Below are 24,914 nucleotides of genomic sequence, written 5' to 3' on the forward strand. Positions count from 1 at the left end.
TTAATGCAGTTACAGATTCTATATTTGCATAATATGATGTTGTGCATGACTCCGTTGGTGATAGAAATCAAAATGACAAACAAAAATGATGAAACAGAAGGTTGTGGTCTTTCTTTTTTTAGCATCATTACACTCACAGGATGAAACTCCAGAACGAAGCGGATAACAAAAAAAAAAAAATCTTAGCACACGTCCCTGGTATCTAATCTAAGCAGCAACTCTGTGGCTGTGAAATGAAGCCAATGTGGAAGGTGCCAAAAACTGCAATTTTTTCAAACGGCCACTTGAGGCTGGCTACAAAACAGGTCATCTCTCAACAAGCCCCCATGGTCTCTGTAGATAATTTTTCAGTTCATGACAACTGTACTGAATTTCTATTTGCCTCTAACTCAGAATTCTATTAGGGCTTAAGGCATGCATAAACAACAGCCTGGCTGCTTTGATTGACAGGTGGGTGCCATTACAGATGGCTTGTTTGAGCACCGAGGTGTCATTCAGCCTGCCTCACGTCCATAGACAATCCACGTCTTTGCCCATTTTTAGGTTAGCCAGAAGGAGACAGAGGCAGGGCTGTCAAGATGGCAGAGCCACCACGCTGAGCTTCAAAACAGCTCTTCATAAACCTGTGGGTGACGTCACAGATACAACGTCCATTCTTTATACTGTCAATGGGTGAAAGTAGCTTAGTCCATAGCTCTGGAACTCCACCATCCCTCTACAATTGCATGTCTGTAAGCCCTGTGTGTCTTGTGTGTGTGTACATAGTTATATTTCATGCATATGTATGTTAAAATCACTCTTCTTCCTTTCTCCTCTCTTTCTATCCTCATTCAAAAAACATCTTAACAGTCTATTCATGTGGGTGAGTATTCACGGGTGTCAGACTGAATAAATAATCTTTTGCCAAACAGAAATGCATTTGTAATTGTCAAGTAAAGTAATAATGTGTGGGGAATAAATCAATTAAATGTACTTACATTTTTTTTCAACACCACTGCACAAATAAGGAATCCAATTTGGGGTTATGCAGAACTGTTGTAATTAAGGGAAACATCCATGCATGATGAGAGTAATTCATGATAATTATATTCAATCGTAATTACTATATGTGGTCTGAAAAGTTTATTAAGTATACTTAACTTGTAAATAAGGTATTTGCATACTAATAAAGTCTGCATGGATACAGTACTGTTTGTTAAAGCCTGAATCATTGATTAGCAAATTATTGGACCATCGTTCCAGTCCAGCAGAGAGCACTTTGGTTGTTACTTGGTGTATTATCTGTTGAAACAACAGTTGTACACCAGAAACATACCATAGGGGACTATCAGCTGCTGAAGTGCTGTTTTTGTTTACACCCACATTCAGGTAGGAATGGAACACGTAATACTTTTTTCTGGGGGTTTATTGTGAAACTGGTTCATAACTTTGGGAATTTGCCATTCAGTTGGGAGCTACTGTAGAATGCTGGAATTTGACTACTTGACAGAATATGCGATTGATTACTTCTAATAAATGTGTAACAACATTTTGTCAGTGAGGATCAGTGTAGCCTGGGGAGTTTAGTATAGCTGTTCTGCAGCATCAGAGAGAACCCTCTGTCCATGACTAAAGAGATATTGCTGACCCCCTCTTGTACAGGCCAAAGTCCATCCCTGAGGCTGTGGTGTTAGCTCATAACCATATCTGCTCTCAGCATATTATATTTTCCTCCAGCATTCAATCATTGCCTTAGGCAGGCAGGAGAAACAAACGAAAAAAAACAAAACAAGAGACATCTGATGGACAGATAGATGGAGTAGGAGAGTCGGAAAGAGCAGTAGGAGTGAAAAAGTGACTCAGATATTAAAGAGCAAGAAACAAACAGGAGGAGGGAGGTGCATTTCTTGTTGCCTGCTGTGATATTGTCAGTGGAGAGTAGTAACGAAGCAGATCGTTTAGCCAAGGTGGCTCTCTAATTGTGTAGCTGACAGCAATTAGATGGCGCTCGTTAAAGCAATGCCCTCATTGGGTTAGACCACTCGAGGCAGAGGGAGTTGCTGCAGAGTGCAAGTGTGTCTTAAACTGTGGGGCAGGACCCAAAATTGGTGGACAGCCAAGGTGACTGTTGGCGGGTTACCATATGTCACACTAATTAATTAGACTGGATCTTTTGGTAAAATATCTTAATTTGGCTTCTTGTTTGGTTAGGTTCGTGGACTAATCTGCAGATTACTCACCTGGTTAAGTGGGCTTAGAGAGAGGCTGGTAAAGGTCCGCAAGGTCCTCACCAGTCCCATCCAGTGGAGAGCAATAGATATTTGACCAGCGTAGTGGGACACACAGACTGGACCAAAAGATAATAGGCCTCTCTAGTCCAGTTTTAGTCTGCATCTGATCACTGAATCCTTTAGCATTGTGCAACTCCACTTTAGGCTCCATTGGGTCCAAGATTATTCAGATCTATCCAGATCAAACCAGTTCAAGTTCCCTTGCATGTCCCGAAACAGACTTGAGATTGGGAGAAAGCATGGTCAAGTCAAGGTTACGATCCAGCTCCAGTTCATCCAAGCTATGATCAGCTCAGGTCAATGTAGCAGGATTCCATTATTCCTCATGGATTAATAAAGTGGACCCACTTAGAGTTTAGTTGCAGAAACAGTGAGTTGTTTCTGTGTTTGTAGTTACATGTTCATATCCCAAACCAGACCCATCCAGAGGCTTCTGTGTGTTTGTTTATTCCCTTTGTTTGTGCAGTCTAACATATTGTATATCCAGGTTGAGCGTGATTATCTATGCATCCAACTTGTTTGTTTTTACCATCCACTGCCTGCGCATGTTGATGCTTCTCCAGATGGTGGGAAGTTCATATATTCAATCCATTCTTACTACGTGACACATCCACATGCCTCTTTTGTGTCGATCTTTTACAATTATCTACGTCCACTTGAGCATTTGATGACAAGAAAAACTGGATCCTGCAGGAACTGGCCAAGTCAATAGCCAAACAGATTCCAGACCTTAACACGGTCGTCCAATCCAGACATGAGAACCAAGATTAGCAGTTAAAAGTAAACCAGACAGTACAGGTCTATAACCCCATGATATCCGTGGAAACAAAGTAATGGGTACAGTAAACAGGAAATAATGGGAGAGGAGCTATAGGGCCTTTTTTTTTCTTCAGTTTTCACCAGCTTCTCCCTGGTGGTGACGTTCATTCTCCACATCTCCCACTCAGAACAACAACATCAGGGTTCTAGAAAACAGGAGAGTGAGAACACAAAGATTTGAATGTAGAACATTAAAAGTAATGTATTAGGCTAGAATGATTGAGACATCAAGGGCAACATCCAAAAGGGATAAAAAGACAATTAGAAAATAGGGATCTGAAGTAAACATTAGGTTTTGAGGAAAGAATAGAAAACCAAGGTTCTGGGAACGAAATGTTTAAAACAGCAGAGGTCTAAGAGACAATGTAGCATCTGACGCCTAACACCAATTAGAACGGTAGTAACACAGAACATTAAGACATCACTGCCTTCAACATGTGTTGTAAAAGCACAATTAAACTTTAAGTGTCTTTTAAGTTTTGTTGTCCGTGTCGCAAGTTGAACCAAACTTGATTGTACACACAAGCCTTGGTTTCTAAAATTCTCTGGGGTTTCTGTTTCATTTGTTTTCATAACTTCTGTCATGAATTGAAAGTATAAAAAAAAAAATCTTATATTCACAGAGAGAACTTTTTTTTCTTTTTTTTTTTTTTGGTGCACGTATTACCTCCTAAGGGAAAACGGAGGAAAATGAAACAATATGAAACTAGAGGAAGTAAGGGTTCAGATGTCATGTTTTTTCCTGACTTTGTGGTAACATCAGACTTGTCTCGGAGCCAAATAAATGAAAAGGACGAGGCTCACAACTCGGCGTGTTTTCATGTGTTTAGTCAGGTTCTTTTGCTGTTGTTGTTGTTTCAAAAGACATGTCTGTCTGTCCATGTCTGAGAAAAAAAAAGAAGAACTCATGTAGGAGGTGACATAATTTCCACTGATCCTTACATAGAAAAATAGTTTTTATATGTCTCAAAACTCTTCTTGTTTTAACTTCATAGAATCTGTTTGTTTTCTTTTTTGGGACCTGTGTGAGAGTGTGACTGCTGTATAGTCTGGAGATACAACAAATGCCTGCATAAGCGAGATGTGCTGACAAGGGAATGCATAGAAATGCGATAGCTTGGAGAGTAATGAAGCTGTACTTGCTGTGGTGGTGTATTGCCACAGCTGTTATTTGTAATGTGCATGTTTGTCAGAAGAGCATTTCTTAACTGTATTTGTCAGGAGGAATATTTCTTAACTGCATTTATGTACAGCTAGTGCTTATTGTGTCAGTTTAAGAATGAAGCAGAGTCTTCCTAATGCCTCCGACTGTTCATCCATCACAACCACTGCACATCTCCCCTGTCCTCTCCTTCATCATCCTCTCCTCTCCCCATATAACACTCTTTATACGATGCAGATGGATGAAGGAGATGAGGTGATACAGAGAGGAGAGAGGAGAAGTCTGTACGTGGGGACAATAATGCAGTGTGAGTGGTGAGGAGATGGATAGAAAGGATATAGGAATTGAAAAATAACTTCACAGACAAAGGTGTAAAGTGAAAACAGACTGGGGAAAAAGAGGTATTACAGGATTTTACATATGCAAACAGGGCATTAGAGGAAAAAAGGATGCGCCAGCAGAAAGGAGACAAAGGGAGGGTTGTGAAGAGAGAATAAAGGAAAGCAAACGTGAGCTTAGATGAGAAGGAAAACAATACAAGGAGAGATGTGATTAAAGAGAAAACAAGGGGAGAACAGAAATAACAAGGCAGATGAAAGAAACAGAGCACATTAAAGAAAGAGACTGGAATATACAGAAGTAATCAATAGGAAAAGAGACAACATTTTGAGGACAAATGAACAAGACTGTTTGAAAAAAAGGAAAATCAATTCAAGCATCAGTTTATAAAAAAACAAAAATGAAGTCACTTCTGCTGCTATCTAGTCATGCAGATAGTTTTGTCATGCAGGTGGTACAGGAAGAAGAATTGGTCATCCATTAATATCTGGGTTTTTGGTCTCCTGTCCACATGTCAAAGTTTCCTTGGGGAAGACACTGAACTCTAAATTGCATCTGATGGACAGGCCAGCACCAGTGCATAGCAGCTCTGCTGTCAGTCAGTGTGAATGAAGGGACAGTTGTAAAGTGCAGTCCATTTTCCATTTTTAGATACTTGTCCCTAGGATTCTCGCTTTGAGCCCAATAAGATGAAGTTAAACAAAATAGTTTGTGTTCCTCATGGCAGAGAGAAATTACATTTAAAAATCTAAAATCTAAATCTTCATGATTTTTAAGTCGAGGGTTTCTTGAGGGTGTCACAGAAGTTTTTTTTGTCTTTCGTCAGACAATAATTTCAATGAAAAATCAGCTGCAACAGTTATTTTCATCATCAGCTGATTACAAATGATTATTTCTCAGATCCTAAGATTAAGATTGCTTGCTTTATGTGACCAACAGTCCAAAAACCCAAAGATATTTGTTTTGTTTTTTTGTCACATGACAAAGAAAAACTTCAAATCCTCACATTTGAGATCCTGGAATCAGTTTAATTTGATTAATTGATCAATCAAAATCTATTAAATTTCTGTTGATTGACTAATTGATTAATCAACCAGCTGTTGCAAAGCAATATTGCTGTTGAAATTTTCTACTGAAGGATTTCTATGTTGTGAGCACCACAGATGGATTTACATTTCTCTTCATTGTATTACAATGGAGACAGAAATTTCAGGAATGGATACCTTGAAATCGGAACGCACTGAACAACTAGAGAAAAGTAACAAAATATCTTTGGTTGGTTTGTTTTGTGTTACTTGTGTGAACTGACCCGACCATAAAACAAGACATGAACAAAAAGAAGGGTCGGGTGGCAGCATGCTACACAGGAGTGAGGCTGCAGACGAGTGAGGAGAAGTGTCACAGGGTGAGAGAAAGGGAGGAACAAGTTTCAAGTGCCAGTCGTTACTGTTTTTGTGTAGTGTTCGCCCGCTCTCTTTGTGAGGCCAAGAGACCTTCAGATCTTAAAGTCTCTCCATTCCACACTATGAGGCCGCCTGACGTCTGCTGCTGGAGGCATCCAAGATACAGAGAGAGAGAGTGAGGAAGAGAGAGATGAAAATACAGCCAGAAAGAGCAAGAGAGACATGGAGAGAGAGAACAAAAAAAAAAAAACGGTGAACCACACTGACACTGATGCACCAAAAAACAGCACTACAATGTTGGAGAGAGAGACAAAGAGAGAAAGCAAAACCTGTCAACAGTCAGAAAGCTGGTAAAGAAGAAGAACGTGACAGAGGGAGCTTGAGAAACACAGCGGGGGGAGGGAGAAGGAGATTCCGAGAGATGAATTCAGAGAGACAAACAGCGGTGAAGAATGAGGCCGGGCATACGAGATGACAATGAAAGGAGCGATGATAGATTAAAATACACGGAGGACAGACAGGCTACAGGGTCATGGGTGGGCCATCGGGAGAACACACACTTGCACTTCACACAATCGCACACATCCCTGCGTTAGACTACTTTTCTATCTGGCCTAACCTTGTGGGAGTGTTTGCACTGGCTCAAGGCGGTTAAACCTTGTACATAACAACACACAAATGCATGTGCAGACCTGCAGGGATTTGGTATCTGACCCTCAGCTTCCAGGCACACTTGTTATGTGTCACTGTGAGGACAATGTATTGACTTACATTCATTACCAGGAGGCTTGCCCTAAAATGAACCTAAATGTAATTCTTATCCCCTGAAAATGAATGGTTTAGCTTGTGGGGATGTCCCCACAATGCGACTGTGTGTGAAGAGATTTTGGTCCCCACGGCACGATTAATACATTACACACACACAAACACTCACATTCAATGTTGTTGGTTGGCTGTTCTTGAACTAATAGCACTTTGCTTGACATAATCACAATATGTTGGTGTCAAGCATATAATTACAGCTAATCCTGGTAGGAAAATTCCCCACTTAGTATTCAGGTTAAAGAGCTACTTCTGAATCCGCATGCAGCATCCTCTCATGAGAGCCAGATCTCAAGCTCGCTATGATTGACAAAATGTTGCCTACTGTGTATTTGTTTATTGATTCATCTTTGTCCAATTAAGGCACAAGTTCATTTTTTTCCAGTAATGTTCACTGTGAAGAACAGCAAACAAAACCCACAGTCCTCCTTCCAAGTGAGAAATGCTTTAAAAGGTTCAGTAGAAGAGCAAGCAAGTATAATAATGGCTTCCATCTACGGTATTCCCTCATTGTGTTTCTGAGGCATACAAATAAACACAAAGACTTCATTTCATACCAAAAAGAGTGAAACCTTGATATGTCTACCTTATCCCGAAACCTCTCTGTCATATCATGGCCCTGATGCTATTTTGGTCTGTTCTCCATGCATCTTCAAACCCCACTGGGAGCGTTTCAGAGGTGGAGCGCTTTGCTTGCCAGATTTTGTTTACTTGCTCAGATTTGGTCATTTTCCTTGGTTTTGGTGCTTCTAAATATGCTCCTAAACATGTAAATATTCTTCATACTTAAATTGTTTCCCTTTTGTCTGTTGTCTGCAGTTTGCACGGGGTGTTTTATTTTGAACCAGATTATCTATGCTGTCTAGCTTCCGGACAGCTCGAGATGCAGATTGACACGAGGTGCGCATCTGTCAAAAATAGAACAGCCGTGTGTTCCCTGCAGAGCCAAGTGGAGACCCGCTTCTGGGACAGTTCTGAACTGGACTGTGTTGCGGATGGTGGGATTTGAAACATTAAAAAAAAATATATATATATATATATCATTTATATTTAAACTAAAGAAAAACTCTGTTGTTCCAGTGAGAACAAAACTGTCTATGAAAAGCAAACAAACAAAAGAGAAATTATCACCCACAACGTGCCGTCACACTTTTGACAACCGTGGGCCTTTAATGGGGTCTCTCTGTGTATCTGTCAGATTCTCTGTTCCTCAGGCACTCTGACTCACTGCGGCTCTCTCTCTGATCAGATCAATGTTTCCTTTCTCTGCAATGCAGCAACCAGTGAAACACATCACAGACACAGCTACACCCTAAGAAACCCCAACAGCCTTTGTTCAAACACATGAGTATTATCCCTCATCGCAGGTTGCCCTGAAAGTGCCAACGATCGTGGAATCAAAGAGCGGAAAACAAAGAACCGAAAGGCCAGCTGCAACTTTTTTTTTCCTCCGTGGGTAAAATGTCAAAATAAAAACTCTAATAATTGTCTTGTTTGTCTGACTCCTGGAGCTCTTTGAAAGCTCCCTTTGAATGACACACTTCAGTCAGTACAGCTTCAGATGAGGTTAGAGATGTTAATTAAGCCTGTTGGGGAAATGCTGGGACTTCCTTCATTTGTATGATGACACCTCTATGCTACAACAAAGTAAAAGTTCATGATTTAAGTATGCAAAACTCTAGTCCGTGACAGCACTAATGAGCTCGCCTTAACTCCTTCACTTTCAAACTCTAATTTGGCCGTCAACTTAGTAAAACAGTAGCTCAACCACATCTGCACAAACTTCCCCTACTAGTTGTTTCACTATGTCTTAATATAGCCTGTTAAGTAGTATGGAATCACACACACTACCAATCCATCAGAGTTCATGAAGGTGAAAACTCTGAAGGTGAAAACCTTCCCTGAACTTGCCGACTAAGCTGCTCTGCTGATCTATCGTCTCCTCCCTGCTATCTGCATGAGGCTCAATGATACCTCATTTCAGCCCATTCAGAGAGGCCAATTGAATGACATATCAGCTGCTGATAAAGTATTTTGACTCAGCTGTTTAAGCTACTCATTTGAAATGGTGTCTCCATTTATTCTTTATAATGAAACCCCAATTTCCTGAGTGGATTAGTGTTAAAGGGGAAGTGCACTAGAGTGGGCTTAGTACGGGGAAAATCTTCCCGAAAAGAAAAAAAAAATCACAGGCTCTTGGTTTTTGCTACTATTATAGCACCACTGAGGATTTCAAGCAATCTTTGTGAGCATGCAAGTCACTTCAGCAGCTTGAATCAAGAGAACCGGGCCCTGATTACATAAAAAGTAGGCCTTATCTAATAGCCCTTGCTGGTAATGACTGAGTTACATAAATCCCCACCAGTATCTTGCATATTAACAAAGAAGTATATCATAATATTATAATTATGCAACATTGTGCTTTCACTGTCATGTTTTTCGCACGACTTGAACAATGCCACGCGATTTTAGAGGAGAAAAATGTCTCTATATCTCTCTGTTTCTTGCCAACTGTCCTCTAGCTTCCTGACAGCTATTCTGTCAGCGACCACAACCATAGAAACTAAAAAAAAAAAACTTTATTCAAACTATCCATGAGCAGATGAGAGGCGAGAGATCAAGAGACACTGAATGGAAGCCTGGAACTCAAGTAGTACTAATAGTTCTGAAGCTTTTGCAATTAACAGCAAATTGGGTTGTGACTGTGCTCAACTTTAACTTGTCGTGTGCACTCACTGGAACATCTTCAGAAAAGATTTTTTGGTAGATTTTCTACACTGTCAAAGGTCATCTTGCCTTCTTTGATTCTGACTTCCTTTCAGAACTGATCATACAACCATTTTTAAGATGCATTTAATTGATGTTTTGCTTCCTTTCTTGTCTTTTTTTTTCGGTTTGGTTTAGGATTTCTAATCATTCTGAAGAACTTTGTAGAACACATTTTGTGGTAAATAAACATTACTTGCAGCCCCAGGCTTTTAAGTGCTTGCACTGGTCATTCCTTCTCATTTTCTACCACAGCATCGTCTTCCTCGAGTTACTGCAGTGTATACATTAATAATAGTTGTGACTGCATCAGTTGTCTTGTGCATTATGCATAGAATATTCTTTTTTTAAATTATATGTCTGCTGGATTCTGCCTTGTTACCCCTGGAGGAGTTCATTTGCACTCCAGCTGAATCTAAAGCAAGTCGCTTACATTTATATAGAGAACACCCTAGGGGCAGGATCTGAACTGTGGGTGTTTACAGTTGGATAAACATTCATACATATACTGTACTAAAGTACTTAAGTTTGAGAGAGTGCCTGAACAGCGTAAATGTGTTGTTGTTAACTTATTTTTGTTTTGTTTATGCATTTTTATAGGGGAGATACATAAAAATAGAATATTCACAGAGGAGACTCATTTAAGCCTATGTGTGTTTTCTGTTGCTTTTATAAAACGCTCTAGAGACTTCACAGGGTCTTTTAACAAATGTTTGTTGTACTAAAAGACACAGATGTGATTAAAAAAAACAAAAGTGCAAATAGGAAATTTAAACCTTTTTTTTGTAAAAAGGGTCTTGGATTGCTTTCAATTTGGTATTGTAATTCAGCCAACCTTCAGTATGAAGAATTATTTTTCCTTTTTTATTCTTAAGCCCTCTGCTTTTGTTATTCTTCATGGCACACTCTGTGTATAGTTTGTAGTACCCTAATGGAGGAACATAAGGAATGCTAACCTGAATAATGTTAGCTGTGGGTGATCCCACCCGCATTAAGAAATCCCTCTCTCCTCTAACACCAGCCCATTTCTTTCAGCGCTGACATTCTTAACTATGCATTGGAAAAAAGCCCAAAAAGCACTTTCTGGCAACAAGTTAGCAGACACAACTCACTTAGGTAAACAAAATAAACTAATTAGTTTACCGAACTTCTTAACAGCTTTAAAGCTGTCACCATCTTGCATTGTTCAGAAATTAAGCCTGGAAAACAACAACAACAACAACAAAAAAAATCATTGAGGTCAACGTTGGAAATTTAGAGGTTAGTTAAAAGTATGTTTCATTAAAAAAAAAATCCAATAGAAAACAACCTTTCTTATTCAGATTTAGAGAAGCAGTGACCTGAGTTGTCCACAATTATGAATTAAGAAGATTTAACTACAACTTCAGCTCTACCAACACCCTGTCTCTCATACTATCTTCCCAGTGCACGATGACATCTCTCTTATTCATTCTCTCGTTCACACTCACTCAGTTTCTCACTGTTCCACTCTTTCATTGTCTTGCTCAATTTCACACCCTCTATTGCACATTGTCTATTTCTCATCCTCCATCTCTTTCTGTTTGACTTTTTTTTTCGTACACTCTTTCTCTGTCAACTTCTCTTAGTCTTTCTTTCCACCTCTCTGAAATGCTTCATCCTTGCTCTACTGCTTGCCTCCTCTATTTATATCTCTTCCTCCATCATCTTTCTCTCCACTACCTGCCAGTTCCTTGGGGGAGGTGGGCTCTTTGGCAACAGATGGCGGTCTGCTTTTCATCTCAATGGTGACCCTTGGGGAGAAGCGGGCCTTGGTGGGTGAGAGCAACTCCTCATTGGCCAAGGAGTCAGTCCTTGTCATGATGCTCCGTCCACTGCTCTCCTCTTCAACCAATGCCACAGTGTCTCTCGTAGTGTTGCTAGGTGACATGGCCATAGACGACGCTTGGTCATCCCGACTGTCAGGCATTTTTGAGGCAGAGTGAGGGAGGACTTGAACCTGACCGCCTCCTCCTTGTCCATTGCTTTGTGGTCTCGCCCCAGTTGCTGCAATGGCTGCTTTTCCATGGCCTGCCCCTTGGTTGCTGTAAACTTTGTATCGTATCATTAAGATGATAATAAAAACCAGCACAGAGGCGACAATAATCCCACCAATGATAATGATCATAGTGCCACCCAGGAAGTGGCTGTGCAGTGCTTGGCACTGGCTGAACTCTGTATCTGTAGTGAATGTCAGACAGCCCAAAGGACGTGTTGCAGTCAGTGATGTGACGACATCATCAAACACGGCCAGGACACAAAGATCGTAGGTGCGCCCTGCGGCGAGGTCCCGAACCAGGAAGTCATTGCTGCTGGATGGAATCATCCTGCCAAAGTAAAAACAAAAGAAACGCACAGTCAGAAGGTGTAATAACTAACAGACTTCAGGGCTGTGTAAGTTAGGGTTAGGGAAGGGTTTGGAAATATAATTAGGTAATAATTAAAAAAACAGAGACCATAATCAATCACTCCACTTCAAAGTCATTAATTCACATTGATTTCTGCCATAACAGGTCAACTAACTATGTGAAGTGTAAACTGTATTGACAGGAAAGCAGACAATAACTAATAAATAATTCAATAATAAATTACTTGAGTAAATGAATGTTTTCCCGGGTGTAAATGGTGCAAACTTCTATACAACAACAGTCTAACAAACCTGTAATCAGACAGACAAAATAGCAGTTAAGTGAGATACATACACACAAATGCACAGATCTATCCGGTCAGCTGAAACTTTAAATAGCTAATTCAACCAAATTGCAAATAAAGAGAAATCAAAAGTTATATCAGGTTCTGAGATCCTTTGTCTATCGGGGCACTCAGTGTAATGGACTAGACAAGAAAGCAGCACCTTGTGCTAAAGAAACATTTCAGTTCATAGATCATTATGTCTGAAGCTTCTGATACATGGCAACTGTTCTTTGACAAATCACTTTCACAACACTGATTGTTCCCAGTGCGCTATTCTGTTATCTTCATCATTGTTTTTTTGTTTTTTGTTCTTCTTTTGTAGTGCTTCTTTTGTGGACATAAACCAAAGGAACCTTCTTTGTATCACCATTTTATAGCATAGACTCCAAAAGAGACATAGATATTGGAACTAGGTTATGGGCTGAAATATGTGCCACCAGAAACTGAATTTGATCTAATAAATTCAATTTCAAATTACAATTCTGGCATCCCACCCTACTGTTGCAGCCTAAATCAGCTGCCCCTGATTTGGTCTGAATTGACCCTACAGTAACAATAGGCATAGAGCCAAATCAGAAAGCCAGATTATCTGCTAACACAAATCCACTCTGTCCAACTCTGCCTGTCCATCCACCACTACCATACCAATCAAACAAGCAACATCGACTCATATAACCAAAAATAAATAAACATCAACTTGTATTGCTCCCTTGTATTGCGTTGTGTTCTATTATATGAAAGCTGCAGCAGTGACACATGCACTATCATCATATATTTCCATGCGGGTGCTGCCTGTGGCTCGACAGACAACTCATCGCTCTTATTTCCCCACGGAGTTCGAATTCATAAGCCTGTGATCTGACAAACACTCGCACGGATCCATCCCCCACAGCTGCAAATCGTCATTCTCTGATTAAACACAGTCCTGATTCTTACCATTGTCAGCTTCTATCTTGGTCTCTCCCAAGGTAAACACTGCATCTCCAGTTTTTTCCTGCCAGTATACTTTCCTTGGGGGGAAATCCTTGGGAAAAATATCACCCAGGTAAACAGGAAGACGAGGCTTCTTTACTGCTTACCTTAGCTTTCTCTTGGATTCTCCGTGTATGTCTGCTCTCTCTAGGGGGCTTCACTATAACTGGTGGAATTGCCAAACACCCATATGTCACTGCTACATTTTATCTAAATCATATTTCCCTCCTGCTTCATTCACATTCTCCCCAATGCACTCTAAGTCTTTATGCCCATTCCTCCCCCTTAAATGTATTTCCACCTCTGCATGGAGACAGACAGGCTTTTGCGCCTTGTGTGTGTGTGTTTGTGTTTGTGAGAGCCAGTGGGCAGCTGGGTCTAGTCTCAGTGCCAAGCTCATCGATGGCATTGAACCTCCACCAGGAAGTATATCTTGGCAGATAACTCTGTGTGTGTGTTTCGACCCTGTGTGCTTGTGAAGTGTTGTGTGAAAGGATCCCTGGACTGAGTTCTTAATAAGAATCGAACCAGAAAACTTTGACCGCCCTTATGTTTTGCTGAAGAGTAACAGCATGATTTGAGAGCAGGGCTGGACTGGGGTTCCCGTAAGCAATTTCAAAAAGGGGGTATTGAAAGAAAAAAAGTTCCGCCATCCCCATCAATAAACGTCAAAACACTACAGACTGGGAGGTCTCCTAACTGTGTTTGAACAAAATGATACCATGGTTGTTTGTTGCTTTCCTCATCTTTACACTGTAACAAACTAAATCATAGTTTATTAGGGGAGGAACTTTGGGGAAATCAGTCGGGAAGACCAGGGCTGGCAACGGTTCTTCAGTGAAATTCTCAAAGCACATGTGGGCTTTGAATACGATATCCGCAGTCTGACACACTGCTTGATTGTAACGTGTCAACTTATTGCTTAAACTCACACTATATCTGTGTAGTTTAAGAGGACAGATGCTGTGTTTCTCATTATGCAGAATGAGGTGTGTGAAGGTGTTCTTACAAGCGAAATAATTATCTGACTCACAACACCTTATGTAAGAGTTAGAGTGACTGATGAAATTGTCATGGAGACAGAGGGAGCAATTTTCAACACTTACCACGGACAAATATATTTGTGTAAAGTGCAAAATATAATTTTAAGTAAATTTGAATGCTGGAATTAGCTGAGACACCTTTCAAATGAACACACAGTGTTAATGATGAGATTCCACTGCCATCACTTAAAAAAGTGAAAAATCCACCAGAGAGGGTAGTATAGCATATTATTTTGCCAATATATAACAGGGAGAAACTAATGAAGGAGCTCCAGTGTGTAATGCAGGATATTCTCAGCCAGTACTTGACATTTTCTACTTTAATGTGATTTGCTGTCAGTCGGTTTCATTTGAGTGAGCTCTTTGTCATGTTGATTTGATTAGTTTTATTCTGTTTCATTATGACTAGGCTGCACTGAACAAAACATGACGGATGTACGTCCTTTTGTGCAGGACACACAATCATCAATCAGCTTGCAGATTAATTAGCAGTGGAATCACAAAGTGTTAAATGCAATTTAAATGCATGCAGAATAAATGATAAAACAAGATTGGATAGTGAGATACAGTTACTAAGTATCTACCCTTGGTATATATCTGTAAACCCCACACACCACTGGACTTTATCATTGCAGATGTCAGGTCATAAATATCAATTATGTTATTACTGAAGCGGCTAAAATCAATCTGATGTAATCCAACCAAATTGGGTGAGACTGAACCAGTGAACCCTTTCACGCTACCCGAGTAATCTTTGCCAACCATCAGTGTCGCCTCCAAATACAATTCCTCCTATGATTGTCAAGAAGTCAATATGCTCTGTTCTTAAACTTCCACTGGCTCGAGGCTTTGCTGAAAGGTAGCTGCACGTGAACCAAGATGTGAGTGGGTGGTATGAGGTGGGGGATGTTATTAAAACATAAAATACCACCACCATCTGCCTTGTTAAAATACGATTTGTTAAGTCAAAGATTCCCAAAATGTTCAGACCAGAATTTAATGCTTTAATGCCAACTCTTACACAACATATATTTTTCTATTGTTCTACAGATGTTTTTCTTTCTTAATTCCCCCCTATTTGACTCTAGTTAGCTGCAGAGCAACCTTTGAGCAACAAAATAGAGAAATGAATGTCTTGCTCAAGGACACTTCAACAAGTTGTTTTCTTACTCTGTAGCCAGATGTACGAAAATGATCGCAGCAACGTCGATTATATCTAATGAAATCAGCATATGGCATTTAATTTGCTCAGTGGCTGGCATCTGTTCATGTTTTGTACATTGACAGTTTTACAGATGTGTAAGGACTGACGCCGGGTTCCCATCCGATCAATAATTAGCCATAGCTGGGAGTTCTGGGCCTTTGTCATGACAAAAAAAAAGGACTGCTGGGCAAAATGGTTCAGCAAGCCCATTTGACACCGCAATCATACTGGATGATTTATTCAGTTAATGGGTTCAACCACGGACCCATACGCACGCACGTACACACAGACTTGGAGAGAGTTAAACAGCTTAATGGATTCATTCCCTCCACAATTCAGATCCACAGACGCACAAAGACACAGAGCTACTGAGCAAAACTAATGGTTTGTATGACTCTGCTACTCTCACACACAACACCCAAATAGACCAACAGTCAGTTTTGTTTTGTCACTCCCCGGTTTATCCTCACACCCACAGGCACACGTGCAAACACACACACACACACACACACACACACACACACACACACACGCACGAGCATGAGCATGCGCCCACACACAGATAAAAGACTGCAAGACTCATTCAAATACACAAACAGATAAACTATCTCACTGTTTGAATTGAACAGATTAGCACTCGCTATGCGATCTGACTCTGTGTACACATGCACAGAAATACTGCAAGCATGACAATAGCCTGATTAATGTGTTTAAATGATGGCATAAGCTGACAATTTTTAAACATAATCCATTTTTCCTCCCAAAATAATTTTTTTCTTTAACATGACTAAGGCTGAATAGACATGATCAGTGGCAAAGGGACATGAGTAAGAGCCATTGTTTTCTTATAGAGACCAAACACTGCTCAGAATTTACATCTTGCTGCTGCAGTATTTAGACTTCAAACCCATTTGCTTCTAACCTTTCAAAGTATGACTAATCACATTATGATGCTTGAACAGCTTATGTCAATTTCAAAGTCACGATCAGTTTCAGTTACAGCCATAAAGCTACACTTCTATATCATGTTCATGATCTCACATGGTGCAAAAGTCCACAGATGGACACTAGCCTAAACAATCACCACTATACACTCATAAGTTTAATTTGTATTGAAATATTACATATTAAAAGCTTTGTGCACTACAGGAGGTCAATCAGAAACCACAATGCAGGTATAGTGCACTCTGTATAGCACCAGAAGTGAGGGCAGACAAATAACAGCATTGGTCTCTATCAAAAATGCTTTTCACATGAGCAAACTGTACCTTAAAATAACAGGTGCACACTGAATGAGGCGTGTAAAATAGCACAAATACACAGCTATTATACAGCTGAGGCTGCAGAGGGAAAATGTAACTGTCCTGTTGCCTTAGGCCAGCTATAGGAATTCAATAAAATGAAAGAGAAAACCTGAGCTGCTGTGGACAACTGTAAGAGTAACCTTTTAGCACGGTGTTCTACCTTCATACAATCATGATGAGCTGGAGAAATCCCCCTCATAATCCAATATCTCCAATATCATCTTGTATAAATCATAATAGCCAAATAATTTGTGTTCACAGTGTTATAATCTATTCATTATATTAACCCTGTTTTTACCTCAGCCAGTTTCTTTGTGTATCTCCACCATGCAAATAATGGCCAGTAGTCCACGTACACTCACTGTAATATCATGGTGTTTACACTGACTAAAAAACACTGGCCTTTAGGAATATCCATAGAGACATGATTGTAATACTCTCCATCATACAGCATTTCAGCCCATTTTCTGCACTTCCAAATTGTAACACTTCAAATTTCGGTTTCCTCATTTACAATCTTGGAACACATTTCCTGTTGCCCTAGGACTGATTTTTTTCAGTGCAACCAGCAGATATCAGAAGGATATGTAACACAAATCTGGGCCAAGACTTAAAATTAAAAAAAGACACATTTTTCTGTTTCTGCTAAATACCTGCATATGAATGCATTTCAATTGAAAAAAAAAAGCTAAATCTTTGTCATGCAATAGGAGATGAGTTTCGAGATGCATTTACAGTTCCTCGTCTTTTGCTCTCCGAACGGACTGTTTACCTGCATGCAACCAAGCCCAATCAAATGTGATTGGCCAACACTACTCAGACTACAAATGGAAACCAGAACACCTCTGATGCCTACACATTCTGCATTTCTATGCAAATATCCCTTTAAATCTCTTTCAACAGAGTTCTTGACTCAGGAATTAATTAACGATTGCTGCCAGTTACTAAGTTGTCTTAATTCTCGGCACAGTTCACACTTTGCCCGCTGGTGTTAATAACGCCTTTTCATACAAATTGCCCCCTGAATCTCAACTATTTTTTAACCTCAACTCAGCCCAATGAGATTTCACAGTATCCAGTTGGAAGTGGGGAGTAAGAGATTCTCCCCCCTGTGCTGTGAGAGAGAGCAATCTGTCACAGCACATGTATCATTTTGAATACTGAATAGCTATGGTAATGTTGGCATCTCTTCCAGTTTTTTTTGTTGTTGTTGTTTTTTAGGGTGTGATCTGTTTCAGAGGCGAACGTTTGAAGCCTTCATTCTTCCGTCAATGTGTTTTGAAACCACGAGGCCTGTTTTCTCATATATCCCTGCATTTTAGCCGAATTTATATTGACATGTTTCCCCCCTTCATCATCTCTCCTTTCTTGGCTTTTCATCTCTAACTGCTTTCAACGCCACTGCAATCGAAGACTGGTAATTACTGTCTGACTGTCATTTCCCCAGGTTATTCCTTGCCTGTGTGTCTCAAAGCACAACTTAACTGTGCAATTCACCATCTGACTGTCGGATACCGGCAAAGAGAAATCCCAGAGAGAATTTAACAGAATTTGCATACTTTTGATCAGTCAAACCATATTTTCAAGATGATCATAAATAGATAGATTGATCGATAGAAACTAAACAACACGTAGCAGATAGACTGGGGCAGCTCTACAGGATTGGTAAACTGCTCCAGGGATTATAGGCAGACTGATGCCTCGAGATCTTTCCCAGCAGCTCAGTCTATAATCAAGTGCTCTACCCACCCAAGTCATGACTTATTTACATTGTTGCCATCAAGTCTGCATTACTGTGGTATCAAAACAGGCACTGCTCAAACCAAGTTTCTATCTACAGACAGTTAGGAACTGGTATGAATGAGCTGTTGTGCTTGTAGAATGTTTTAACTTACGCACCAGCTGTTAAATTGTGTATTTTCTATCAAAATGTATGTACTATCACTGTTTTATTGTATTGTATTGTTTGCTGTATGTGTACAAGCAGCTTTTTGTCTCTGCACAAAGCAATACCACAAACAGACTTGCACATCAAGTTGCAACCTTGACTGTATGGTGAAGGAAATGTGGATGCGCTTTAACTTGCAATCCTAAAAAAGAAAACAAAAATGAAAGTGAAGATGAAGTCTATCAGGAAAGAGAGAATATTAAGGTTTAATAAGGGGTAAGGTTACAGGTATGGTCTGCTAGATTGACAGGTATCTCAGCTTGTCACACTGAGTCATGCCGGATGCCACTTGCTTTTGTCACCTTAGCTCTAACCACAGTTATTACCTTTTTGCCCAAGGCTGAATATTTTTGCCGGCAGAAACTGTCAAAGATGCAGAAAAGCCAGTCATATAGTCGTTTGTATGCCTTAAAAATCTTTTTATTCTACAGTCTGTGGCCACAGTCACAAAAACAAACTTAGCGAGGCAGATAACACATTATACCCCCAAAATGGTGTGTGCATAAGAAAAAGTAGTGGTGTCACAATCTTTCACACTGTTATACTGTGGAGATAGTGAAGTAAAATTGTACACACACACACACACACACACACACAGTGTTTGGTACTTAAGTCACAATAGCATTAGAGCTGTCATTGTGTCTGTGCAGCAGAGGAGTGGTCAGTCTGAGGCTGACGGAGGCCTTGTGCGTGCAGCCAGATGCCGTTAATAGATACTAATAGACCTGTTATCAGCGGCTCTACTTTATTAGCATGTCATTATTGCCTCGTCTCGGGCGAGAACAGCGACAGGTTCGTTAGAGACACTTGTTACAACAACGGACTGATGATGAGCTGTGTGTGTGTACTTTGTATGTGCACATGTTCACGAGTGAGTGTGGCCAGTTTTGAGCGTGGCTGACATTTCCATGCCCGCTGCGGCTACGCACACTCACGTGCACATCTGACATTTTCATGCTGTCTGCATTCAGTTATGCTGATCGACGGGAGGACGTTTTGTTTGTAAGCACTGTCCATCAATCAGCCCTTGGGCGCTGAAAACGGACACACATGCACACACACATGCACACACACACTCATATGGGATATCATGAAGTCACATCCAGAGCTCTGGGTTCCGACTGTTGATCTAAGCAGAACGTCAAGTGAATATTTATGACAATGTGCCCTGGCTGTTTTTTAAATAATTTAATGTGCCAATTATTTCTCCGGTGCGGGCGACGCAGAACAGAGGAGGGCAAAGGGTTGACAGCAAAGTCCCTGCAGCACACACATGCTGTCTGACACACAAAAAAAGCAAAATGCAAAAAAAATCACACAACGCGTGTCACTGAAATGAACATGGATGGATGTGTGGACCTATATGTTAAAATTCAAATGAATAAAAAAAAGAATTTTAATTTAAAGAGTGAACTTTTTAATAAAAATTCACTTTCAGAGCTCGTCGTGTCTTGCAGAGCACATTAGCCATGAGGTGTTCACAGCACTCAGGGGACAAAATTTGATGTTACAAGCTTTAATTATGAAAATAAATACCACATAATTAATCATTCTGTGTGGACTTCCCCTTTGGGTCCATGTGAGCTGCGGGCCTTGTTCTGTCAACCCCTCTTAAGAGGTGAGCCGCCCCCCTTTTTACCTTCCCCTGGGGAACTGAGTCAGTACTTTTCAGGTTACACTATAAGATTTTCACTACACCAGTGTTTTGACACAAACCCCATCTTTCTTTTTATTTTCTTTTTTATAGCATCTCTCCCTTCATCCTACATCCTCCCCCAGTCATCTTCATCGCCATCGTCATCGTCATTTTCAACTGCTACTTTTTGTAAGCCTCTGTCAGCCCTCGCCAGTTAATTTCTCCAATCATCTCCAATTTCTCTGCCTCTCTGTCTGTATAATTTGTATTCATTTTCTCTCTCTCTCTCACCCACATTAAGACAGATCAGATTTCAGAGTTGTGAGACAACCTGCGCAAGAACATTTGCACTTAAATCACTTATAGCTGATGTAACTGGCTGGTTAAATAATCACATGTTTTTCTTATTAACAATGACAAAAATCTGGGAGCACATGCATAAATGTGGATTAGTACTTACTTCATTTTTTTTAAGCATAGCACCCACACTGACAGGCATAACAATTAAAATCACGACAGCCACAGTGTTACATACTGCTGTGCCATTTGTTTTCTCAGACACCACCATCACCTTTTGTGTAATGTAACTCTCAATAGGCATTGCATCGATAATGTACATTGGTGTAAAGTATTGTCCATGCATATAGAGACATACAGTATGCACATTGTACTGCACCTGTAGTCCACTGCATTGGCAACTGTAATACTGTGTGTATTCAAAATAAAAGCTCCCTTTATATTTGAGACTCTGTTAAACTATTTCCACTAAAGCTGCATCCATTTATTTTCCTAAAACGAAAATATTGAATTTTTATGAATTTTTATCCTTAGAATCACAGAATAAGGCAGAGAATGCCTATAACTTATACTTAATTTATAAGTACTTTCCATAATTTATACTTTGGTTAATGGGTGAGGTCAAAACACTCCTATGGGGTACTTTAATACTTACTTATCCAATGTATAACTTACATTATTTAAATAGTTACTCATGACATTGATTAAATATTAATTTGACTTAATTAGCTACAGTAATGAATAAATGAAGCATAAAACAAGTTCAAAAAGTACATTGTGGGAAGGCATCACGTTTTTCCTTCGCAGGGGGAAGCTGTGTGTTATTGTCGTCATTTATAGTGCATGACTCTATAACAGGCAACACAGTACAGTGTTTCTGTTTTATTATGGTCCTGTCCGGTTCCTATCCAACTATTCCTCCTACAGCTGGCCAGTTTCTACTAAATACACCTAATTGTACTGTAAGTAGGTGATCAGCTAAGGGTCATTAGGCAGCCTGTTGGGCAGGCAGCTTGACCACCTTTGAGATTGGTTTAATTTGGTCCATATAAATACGTGTTTGAGTCCGCTTCCTTTTATTTAGCCAGAATACATCACTGTGGCTATAAAACAAAAAAATCAGCTTGTTCCTCTGCACTATACAAAATGAGAAACACAAAAATAAAACCGTGGAAACCAGAGATACTCAGTATTATGACAATATTTATCAACTTGCATTAACTCAAGACAGTCTTGAACCTACTGTCATGTTGACTCTCATAATGGCTACACCCTGTATGTGTTTGGCCAGAAAGCCTTTAGAGTTATCTTGAGCAGTGGGGCTTTGTATTTTCAATGTTTTGCCCTGGAAAAAGAGACCATGGAGAGAGAGACAGGAATTGAAATGATTGTTGTCAGGCTGATTCTCTGTAAAGTGCCTTCTTTTAAAAAGAAAACATTCTACAACACAACAAGCGCTCATAGCATCACTGTGTCAGACTTGTGTGTTTATAACGGTGTGTTTGAAGTAGTTTGTCATATTTGAGCCTCATTTTCTTTCAGCATTAATTAATTAGCTTGCAGTCTTTTGACCACTCAACTGTGTGGTAATATTTCTGAAATGCATTTTCAGCAGGTGACTTACATAGATGTATGTTTTCCTACTCGCTACATACATTTAGATCATTAAAACTGAGTGACAAGAGTGCTGTTTGTTGCTTTACATCTGTTTTTCACAGTGTCACAGTAAGTGTCTGCCTCACACTCCCCTTCCTCCCTTAAACTATTCTCCTTAACCTCCTACTACTTCTGCTTTGTCTCTCTTTGTCCTACATGGACAAAGCAGCAAGTTAATACTTCAACATGTTTTTACAAGGCCATCAATCTCTCATACGAATGTTCTCCCCTGGATTTCTATTGAGGAAACAAAACTTTCACAAGGACATAGACAAACGGGGAGAGAGCTCGCCTCGAGGATGAATTTAATTTTTTTTACAATAAATTCAGGCACAGAATTTCAGTCATGAATCAATTCTTTTAAAATTGTGGTACCAATTATCATTCAATGTAAGATGATATAATCTCACAGTATTTCCTTAATGTCTTTATTAAGCCAAGCGTATCTTTATACGACAATATAAGATAAAGGCAAAATAAACATGGCTCTCCTTCATTACATGCATCTGGAACTACAAATGAAATGCCATGAATGTCACTGTTTACATGTAAATATTAGCATTGCAGCTCCAGATGAGTGTAAAGCAGAAAATCAGCAGCTGATGCAGGATTAAACCACCCATATACTGTACTGTGTAGTTTAAAAGAAAGTATTTTAAATTGGAACCAACACAGAGATCACATGATGCCTTGCAAGGGGCCAAATGACTAACAAAAGGACTATGTTTCATTGCAGCCATAACCGAAGAGGCTGCATTGATGAGCGTGAACTCCAGCTGTCCCCTGGACTGAACCTATAGAGTGGGAGCCAATATAGAGCCGGATCAATTATGAAGAGCAGAGAATAATGAAAACAAAATCCAAATTATAGATCCTTACAGTGGAAGAGGCTTGCCTATTTGTTTTGCACTCCACATGCCCTTTTTAAATCCATTTAGTATTTTCTTTATGTTTTTAGAAGAGGGGTATTATTGATTAAGTCTGGGTCAGTGAAAAATAACAAAATTATTAACAGGATCCTTCTTTTGTGAATGACTTTGTGTCCTATGTAGACAGTGTACACTGCATAGTGTTTAAAGCTATTAATATTCATTATTTAGAATTATTCTTTATAGCCATATAAATAAATAAAAATGGAAAACATCTGGTAAGAAATCCACAGAGAAATACCTATTTAACAACCCTGAATAAAATCTTTTATTCACTCTTCACAGAAACGTATAAATAATTGAAAATGTTGAGAATTCAGAACTAAGTGAAAGTCAGAATATTGTTTTAAACAAAGAGGGTCTTTCTCAGCATCAAATTATGGCTAAACCTAATGTTTCTAAGGGGGCAGTGGATAATGTGTTGCAGAAACTGGATCAGTTGTATCTGAAACACCATCAAGCAGGCCAAAACTGATCACACAGCCAGAAGATGAATACATAAAACATAGTTCTCTGAGAGATAGAAAAGCAACTTCCTCAATGATACAACATGTCTCCAATCGGGTAGTGTCAAAGGTACTGTCAAAATAAGACACTTAGTCATAAGCCACTTAGTCTCAGTCCAGTACCAAATCCTAAAATACAATTTGTAATGAAAAACATAGTATTACATTGGAAACAACTGTAAAATGGAAGTATTTTGACCACAAAGTTGGTACTTTATGGATAAAAGAAAATGTGGTTGCAACAACAGAGAACACAAGTCACTCACTCTCTTCCCAAAAGTCAAGAACAACAAACTTAGATCTCTGTGATTTGCTGATTTCCCAGTTGAAAGATAAGCACATGCCTTTGCAAGTCTCAAGTGTTGAGAACCAATCAGTCCTCTGCTGACTTCTGCACGATAATCGTGACAAGAAGACAGCTGTGACACACACTCACTAACAATGATAAGAAAACAGCAGTAACAAACTCATAAAGGACTCTATACAAATTAACAACCGGAGGCAGATCACATGGATGACAGTGATATTGAAAGTGTACTCACTCTGGAGAAAAATGCATCGTCTTAACTAACTTTTCTTTATCATTTATTTCCCTCTTGTCCTCAGTATACCCTGTCATCTCCTTTCTAAATATGCTTGAAATCCACCTGTTCCCATTCCTCTGACCCAAAGGCAATCCAACCATCCCATCTTTGCAACATAAAACTTAGATAAAGCTTCCATTAGTACGGGAGTTTTTAAAGTCTGACACTGTGGGCCCGCCCTCAGACAAAGCCTGGAAAAAGGCACAACCTCAGCCCCTCTTCTATACTTACTATGTTTTGCTCAATTCCTGTACAGGGTTATGACTATGCTGTTTGATCTCTAAGACACTCAGCAATTGAGCAAAGAGAGCACAATATTTCTGTTTGACATTGCTTCCGACTTTACCAAATACATAAAAAACTATCTGTCTGAAGTCATTTATTAGATTCTGACTGAAAACAGCTGCATTTCCCCAAACCACTGTGTCTCTGAACTATCCCTTTGGTGATCTTACATAGATTTAGGCCGTTCTACGTGATCTCCTTTTGATAACTAATGTATTGTATGTTCACTTCCATTCATTGAGCTTAGCCTGAAACTG

General features: G+C 39.7%; 1 protein-coding gene and 1 long non-coding RNA gene across 2 annotated transcripts in view; one reads left to right on the forward strand and one right to left on the reverse strand.

The window, feature by feature from the left end:
* The window catches only part of LOC113746098 (uncharacterized), a 104,981-nt gene extending 102,789 nt beyond the window's left edge, over positions 1-2,192 (forward strand). Inside the window, exon 3 of the long non-coding RNA XR_003462600.1 lies at positions 123-2,192. This is a non-coding gene — a long non-coding RNA (uncharacterized LOC113746098). The remainder of the gene's footprint in view (positions 1-122) is intronic.
* The window catches only part of zgc:172282 (leucine-rich repeat and fibronectin type III domain-containing protein 1-like protein), a 165,218-nt gene that overhangs the window by 10,510 nt on the left and 129,794 nt on the right, over positions 1-24,914 (reverse strand). The window contains exons 9-10 of the mRNA XM_027280528.1: positions 11,283-11,926; positions 2,220-3,235 (exon numbers count right to left, since the gene is read on the reverse strand). Coding sequence (XP_027136329.1) covers positions 3,228-3,235; positions 11,283-11,926 — 652 coding nt within the window. The 3' untranslated portion in view covers positions 2,220-3,227. The remainder of the gene's footprint in view (positions 1-2,219; positions 3,236-11,282; positions 11,927-24,914) is intronic.

The sequence above is a fragment of the Larimichthys crocea genome, chromosome VII (assembly GCF_000972845.2).
Source record: "Larimichthys crocea isolate SSNF chromosome VII, L_crocea_2.0, whole genome shotgun sequence".
Lineage (NCBI taxonomy): Eukaryota > Metazoa > Chordata > Actinopteri > Sciaenidae > Larimichthys > Larimichthys crocea.